This window comes from Otolemur garnettii, unplaced genomic scaffold (assembly GCF_000181295.1).
Source record: "Otolemur garnettii isolate 467f Iridium unplaced genomic scaffold, OtoGar3 scaffold00089, whole genome shotgun sequence".
In the NCBI taxonomy this organism is placed as follows: Eukaryota; Metazoa; Chordata; class Mammalia; order Primates; family Galagidae; genus Otolemur; species Otolemur garnettii.
Window position 1 is genome coordinate 1969874 of NW_003852484.1, and position 7721 is coordinate 1977594.

General features: G+C 46.9%; 1 protein-coding gene across 4 annotated transcripts in view; it reads left to right on the forward strand.

Annotated features, from left to right (window-relative positions):
• MYLK (myosin light chain kinase) overlaps positions 1–7721 on the forward strand; it is a 217966-nt gene that overhangs the window by 28678 nt on the left and 181567 nt on the right. For all 4 annotated transcript variants that reach the window (XM_023516282.1, XM_023516280.1, XM_023516279.1 and 1 more), the window contains exon 2: positions 1811–1978. In XM_023516282.1, coding sequence (XP_023372050.1) covers positions 1814–1978 — 165 coding nt within the window. In that variant the 5' untranslated portion in view covers positions 1811–1813. The remainder of the gene's footprint in view (positions 1–1810; positions 1979–7721) is intronic.

Below are 7721 nucleotides of genomic sequence, written 5' to 3' on the forward strand. Positions count from 1 at the left end.
AGGTGATGGCAGCGGTCGTCCCGTGACCTTGACTCGAGTCTGCCTGCCCAGCTCTTCTCAACTGCAGCCGTTTCCCCAGCCTGGTTCTCCTGCCTTTTCTATGGATTTTGGAAGCTCTCCCCCGCCCCTATCTTCCCAACAAATCCCTTCTTTATTTATGAGAACCACCGCCAGTTTCTGTTGTTTGCAACCAAGAGCTCAGATTGGTACCTGTCGTGATTCTACTTTTTGGAATCCATCCTAAGGAAATCATCAGGAATTCAGACATAGATTTAGGCACAGATAGGCTCATCATGGGGTTTATTATCATAAAAGATACAGAAACCATCCAATGACCAGCAGTAGGGAGACTGTTATGTAAGTTATACAAACATGTGATGGAATATTTTAAAATCCGATTTCTTAAAAGCAACTTTCCTCCTTATTTTAAGAAAAGTTGTGGGTGAAGGAAAGGAAACAGTTACATATATAATATGCTTTCAACCATGTAAAATATGTGTCTTTCTACATTCATAGGAATAAGATTGGGGGGAGATGCACCACCATTCTGTGTAATAGAAATGAAAATGGGTATTTTCATTTATTTTCCTGCAGGTTGTGTAGCATGGCTGAAAGAGCTCTGGGGGCTGATTAATCTGGGTTCAGTTTCTACTTTTGCCACTTACGAACTGTGTAATGGGGAAGTTACCCCCACCTGTCTGAGTTTACCACCTTCATCTGCAGAATGACTATACCCATTTCATGGGATTGTTGAGGACTGAAATATATGAGATAATGTATCAAAGTGCTTGATACAGTGTCTGGAACATTTTCGGTATTCAATAAATGATAGTTTGGTATTTTAATATGCTGATATTTTCTAACTCTGAAACACACTTAAAGTTGAGAATAACTAAACTTGACAAAAGAGCAGAATGTCACTGTGTGGTTATCTCACATCAGCCCCTTGGTTCCCGCTAACCTAGCCAGTCCCAAGCCACATCTTGTCTCTAGTTCCCACTCAGTGTTGGACCAGGAGCCTGGGCTTAGAGCAGCGGTTCTCAACCTGTGGGTCACGACTCACAGGAACTGTATTAAAGGGGCGAAGCATTAGGAAGGTTGAGAACCACTGGCTTAGGGTATTCTTGCCAATGATGCCAACATTTTTCTCTGTCTCCTGGGGCAAGTGACTTGCCTTCTTTGGACCTCATATAAGGGAGAATTTAGCCTGGATAATCTTAAACGCCTCCCTTCTCTGGTAACCTGTGACCTTTGAACATTTGTCACAATTTCCTCCCCAGAGATGGGGTGGCTTACCTTGCCCACCTCCTTCCCTTCATTCACCCACAGCTCTCGCCTCACCTTGTCTGAGGTCTTTGCTATATTAACCCAAACTACCTTCCTATCCCAGTGTTCTGAGGCCTGAGAGCACACACATTTCAGGCAAAAAGCAGCCATTACTTCCTACCACAAGTACTTCATCTAGATATTGATTCTGAAGGATTAATGACTGTTATATACAGATTTAAAGTTATTATAAAGACTCTGAAAACCATCCGATTTCTCTGTTCTTGTCCCCAGCTGCCCCTTTCCTGGAAGAAGAGAACAGTAAAAAGATGGGGAGCTCTTCGTAGGGTTTTGAGGAGGCAGCCCCTGGGGGCTGATGTCTGGGATGACTCTTGCTCCCAGAGAGGAGCTCCATGTGGACACAGACCCAGCTGGGTACCTACTCACATGAAACCCACACCAGCAGGTGGGGTGTGCCTGTGCCTGAAGGGGAGACAGCTGTGTGCTTCATCTGTCTGATCCAGGCTCTTCTTCCTCTCTGCAGACCATGGGGGATATAAAGCTGGCCGCCTCATCACACGTTTCCAAAGCATCCCTCAGTATGGATTCCTCGAGATTCGGCTCCATCCCCCTGACCGAGGCCCCTGCCTTCATTTTGCCCCCTCGGAACCTCTGCATCAAAGAAGGAGCCACCGCCAAGTTTGAAGGGAGGGTAAGAGTTGTGCTGGGTGGGTGGGTGGGCTGCTGCTCCTTCTCAACCCTTCTCCTCAGTTGGCAGGATCTAGAAGTCCTGATTTTCTTTTGGACCCTCATGTAACATGAATATATGCCGCTTTTCTCTCTTTTGTTCATGGGGGGCTTTTGCCTGTGTTGGAAAACTTGAGGGCTGGGAAGGAACACTCCAAGTTGACTGGCCTGTGATATTTTGCTGTTAACACGAGTTATGTTCTGAGTTCATGCTACCGAATTATAGAAGAAGACACGGCCTGGTGGCAAGAGGAGAACAGCTTGGGTGTAAATAGGTGCCCTCAAATCTAGACAAATAAGAACTGTCTGTAACTGTTCTCTCACTTTTCCCTGGAAGGAGTGTTCAGCTAGATGTTCTATTAGCATTTACGTGGTACCCCAGAGTAGGAGGTGGGAGAAAGGACTCCGTATGTCAAGTTCTGTCACCTTACTTAACTTAAATTTCACCATTTTAAAATGAACAGAGTCTTTACATGCATTCACCACATTGACCACAGTATTCTTAAAATGTAGCATTTTGTATGTGATGATTTCATTTTTCTTACATTGATGAGATAGTTGACTTTGTATATTGCATATGGTGAGTATCGAGCTGCTCTACTGCTTACCCCTCCACACAACACCTAGGAGGCGGCTGCTGCAGAGCGCATACAGAGGGAGGACCATTCCAGAGAGATGTTCAGACAGACAGAGTGCCTGCCTAACTTGTAGGAAGGAACGCAGAGGGAGAGGCTGGAACAGAAAGTGCTCTGTAACTAGTGAGCGGCACTTGTGTGTTGGTAGTAAGCAGAGAGCACGAAGAGACCTCTGCATCAGGGAAGGGCCGCCTGGAATGATCCCAGAATAGAGAAACTGATACCAATGATGAAGGTGCACAGGGCATGTTCCTGACCTGGTCCTCTCAGAGAAGTGAGAGAGGCAGGTGGTGTTAGCCTGGAGTGATGTGGGCTTTGAGCAGAAATTGTTAGTTATGAGCCTAGACTCCAACTGCTCCAAGTGTGCAGCTCCCCACAGGGCACGGTCAGTGGTGGTCTGCCTCCAGGGCATGTGACTGACCTTCACTGTCCTCCGGGCCACTTAACCTTGCAGTAGCTGACCCCTCCTCCAGGTCCCAGGACACATGCTGGTCTAGATGCTTATTCAGCACCAATCCAGTCCTGGCATCAATCTCTGGATGACTTTTAAAGTGTGAGTAACTTTGTAAAATTGCATCTTCAAGCTTCTTCTCATGCCCAGGCTGAGCCCCATCACAGCGGGTGAGAATCCTTCCTTCCTTGCCGCTGCCTCGACGCCTCTGGCCATTCTCCTTCCCTCTTCTTTGTCAAGTTGCCGCCACCAGTGAAGGGTCCTGGGGCCTCTCAGCTTCTTCCAAAGGGGGCTCAGGTGCCCTCTCATTGCTGAGAAGCATAGTGGATACCACAGATGTGAGAAAGTTATAAAGGCTTGTTTCCTACCATGTTCTGAGCTAGTATTTGGAAGTTGGTTCAAACCTGTGCTTTTGGCTTTTATTGGTAAAAGGAGTGAAAACTTTTGCCTACTCTGACCCTATTTCCTTTTTATGCCTATTTTTATGCGATGGACTTAATGAACCCCTTCTTTCAATAAAGTTCCTCTTTAGAGCAAAAAGATTTGGGTGACATTAAGATGGGACAGTAGGTGCCCCTTATGGTTCATGCCTTTTTCTGAGAAGCTATAAACTGTAACCCGTTCATCCTTATGAGTCTCAGTCTCTCACATCCTTCAGAGCTTTTTCACCATGTCAGATATTTTGGGCAGCCCACATGTCACCCATTACCAATCCCCTTTGCCCTTGACCTTTTCTATGCTGCGGGCACATGTAGACACTTTGTTTGCAGCTAAGGGTAGCCTAGTGATGCATCTGGGCTGAAATTAGCTAGGGAGCTTCTGTGAATATGCTTGCTTTTCTGATTAAATGAAGAAAGTAAAGACACTACTGGTGCTCTCATATTCCACCCTCCCCTGCTTCCTGCCTTGAATGCAGATGTAATGCCTGGTGTTCAGGCAGCCACATTAGAACCAAGAGGCAGCAAGCCAGCATACTGAGGATTGGTTGAAGGCCAGGAGGGAGCACAAAGACCAGCAGCTGAGAGACAAAAACCCCAAGGCTGAAAGACTTTCCCAGATTGGCTGCAGTTGCTTACACAGGAAAATTTACAAGAAGTATTCCTTTATTTAAAAAAAAAAAAGTTTGTTTTATTTAATTTTTACAAAAGATATTTCTAACTTATAAATGCCTAATGAGATGCATGTGTGGGTAGTATCTCTATAGATGATGGGAATAAATAGGGGAGAAGACATTATCACAGAGAGAACTAAAAACTCATTCAGACCCTTACCAGTGATGGGGGTGCTTTCTTCTGAGTTGAATGTGGTGCTATAGTTAAATCATTCTGGAGGAATTCACTCCTCCATGACTGTGGCCATTTGACTTAAACCAAAAGGGCCTAGGGTTTATGAGAGGAAGTGGGCCATATGGGTAAAGTGGTGGGTTAATGTCTTTAGGAAGCAATGACTGTTAAACCACCCGTTTTTACTTTTAGTTGTCTTTTCTCTCTCCTCTCCTCACCTTTCCTCTCTTCTCCTTTCTTTCTTTCTTTTTTTTTTTTTTTTTTTTGGCTCTGTCAGCCCAAAGTTTGGGCAGATTGTATTTTCAGAAACTCTTTTTTTTTTTTTGGAGACAGAGTCTCAAGCTGTCCCCCTGGGTAGAGTGTTGTGGCATCACAGCACACAGCAACCTCCAACTCCTGGGCTCAAGCGAGTCTCCTGCCTCAGCCTCCCAAGTAGCTGGGACCACAGGTGCCCTCCACAACACCCGGCTATTTTTTGGTTGCAGCCGTCATTGTTGTTTGGCAGGTCCGGGCTGGATTTGAACCCGCCACCTTAGGTGTATGTGGCTGGCACCTTAGCCAGTTGAGCTACAGGCGCCAAGCCCAGAAACTCTTAAAACTCTATCTTAGTACCACCCTCAGACTCGGGCAGCCAGAGCCCCTGTCCTGAGTCCACAATCTCTCTGTTCCTTCATCCAGCTGATCCTTCTTCACAGATCAGATGGAGAAGGAACAGCTGGATGAAGGAACAGGAAGATTGTGTCTGCCCAAGGGGTATGCCCATTGGAGCCAACCATCCCCTGTGTGCTGGGCACCCAGAATCGACAGGTTTTGTATCAAATGGCTCTGAGCACACTCCCAAGGCCTGTGTGGGCCTCCTTCTGTGAGAAGACATTGCTAGGCCTGGGTGGCCTGGTCAAGGGGCAGCTGTTTGCATGGGAGGACAGTAAGGTAGGCCGTGAAACTCAGCCATGGAACTCCATTGTCCACTCACGTGCCTATGAGGACTTCTGCAGTGCTGCATGTAAGTAGGGTGGGAAGAGAAGTGCTTAGGACAGCATCACTGCCTGAAGTTCATGCCTGGCCTCTGGGCTGGCTAGGGGCTCCCATGTATAGATGACCAGAGCCCCACTAATGCACAGCTGGCTGAAATGCCCCCAGCAGTTTTGCTACCCTTGCTGGTGGCTAAAGTGTTGATGGGCTGCTTTCCCCACCACGGAGTCAAGTGTGGAAAGAGCAGTGGTGGGAAAAGTACTGAAATTACTGGAGATTTCTTCCCCTCTACTGTGGAATTTATTCTTATCAGAAAAAAAGCAAACACGGTGATGGGCCCTGCCTGTGCTGTGAGTCAGATGAGCTAATCCCTTAGTGCCTGTTGAGAAGGACAGCTCAAGTGAGGTTTGGGGTCAGACTGCTGGTTGCAGTGTTGGCTGAAGTGGCTTCATGATACCTCATTAAGGCATGTTTAAGTCCAGGCTGTGGAGAGCGGAGGAAGGCATGTGAGAAAACCCAACCCAAGAAAGCATGAATAATTCCTTGATTTCCACTTGAACCCATAGTAGGGTCCTCCCAATAATATCTTCCCAGCTTACTTCCAACTCTGAGCAGTCAATCACTGTGATGGGTGCCTTGAGAAATTTGAAGGAAGTGTCTGATTTGTTTTTTGTCCTCAGGAATCTTAATGAGGTGGTTGTGGAGAAAAACAGGTACATACAAAACAACAGGACATGACAGTGTATAATTAGATGCTTGAATTTATTCAGTAAATAGCGATACTCTGGGAATTGAGAGGAGGTCAAGACGAGGCTTGGAGTGGCCTGAAAACAGGCTTCCTGCTTCTGACATTTGCCCTTCCAGTTTGTCCATCCTTCTGCGTCAGAGGTCCTCCTCCATGCAGTCTGACCGTGCCACCTGCTCCATGGCCTGGAACCCTGGATGGCTCCTGCCATGCAAAGGTCTTCAGGCTGGAAAGCCTGTTGGGACCAGCTCCTCACTCTCGGCACCATCTCCTTCTCCTCCCTCCTTCCATCTCACACATCCCAGTTACTGTCCTGCTCATCCTGTCCCCACCCCACCCCCACAGGTCCTCTGCTTTGGCATCAGTTTTGTGGAGAAAGGGTAAATGACAAAAACATTTCATCTTCCCGAGGACTCAGGTTAGGAAGGGGTCAGAGTAGGATAGTGTGTATGTTAATGGCTTGCTGGGGCCAAGCATAAAATCGTAGTCATTTTCTCTTCCCAACAGGTGGTTTTGAGGGGAGGAAGCCAGGGGCTCAGAGTGATTACAGAACTTGCCTAGGTTATACCAGTAAATAGTGGAGACAGTTCTTTTGGCCCTAAAACTAGTATTCCTCACACGGCACAATGCCACCCCTTTCACATGTCCCGTCTGGTACCTTGGATGGAGTGCCTGCTTCTTTTTATCTTTGTGCCCTAGGAGTAGCACAGTGCTGATGCCTGCCACATGCTGGGTGATCAAGAAGTGTTTGGCCCCCTGCGGGGAACCAAGGTGGTGTAGTGTCTGAGACTTCAGGGGTCTTGCCAGTCGAGCCCCTAGGATCTGGCCGGAGCTTCCTCTAAGGCCCCATCTCTGTTGTGCCGTCAGCGCTCCCTGCCGGCTTCCCAGCACCCTCGCTCCTCCCGCCCACCTCCCTGCTCCCTTCTCCTAAGGCTATGCCTACTTAAAGAACTTCTTCCTTCCTTTCTCCTTCCCAGCCTCAAGATCTGATTTATATCCTGCTTCCTTTAGGCTGCTTTCCTTATGTTTCTTTTTAAAGCATTTTATTAGAGTACAGAAGAGCCATGGTTATAGGATGTGGAATATTTATAGTAATTACATAAGATCATTCGTGACTAATAGCCACAGGAAAGAGCTGACTACTTTGACCTTTACAGACGTATTATTCACTCATCATCTCTGTGCCTATAACTTTGTTATAGAAAGAAAATGATTTCAATTCTTGACTATTTTTATTTATTATTTATTTATTTTTGATACAGAGTTTCACTCTGTCGCCCTGGGTAGAGTGCCCTGGCATCATAGCTCACAGCAACCTCAAACTCTTGGGCTAAAGTTATCCTCTTGCCCCGGCTTCCTGAGTAGCTGAGACTACAGGTGCCCACCACAACGTCCTGCTAGTTTTTCTATTTTTAATAGAGAAGGAGTCTCACTCTAGCTCAGGCTAGTCTTAAACTCCAGAGCTCTAGTGATCCACCTGCCTCAGCCTCCCAGAGTGCTAGGGTTATAGGTATGAGCCACCATGTCTGGCCCTCATCTATTTTTTTTTTTTTTTTTGAGACAGAGCCTCAAGCTGTCCCCCTGGGTAGAGTGCTGTGGCATTACAGCTCACAGCAACCTCC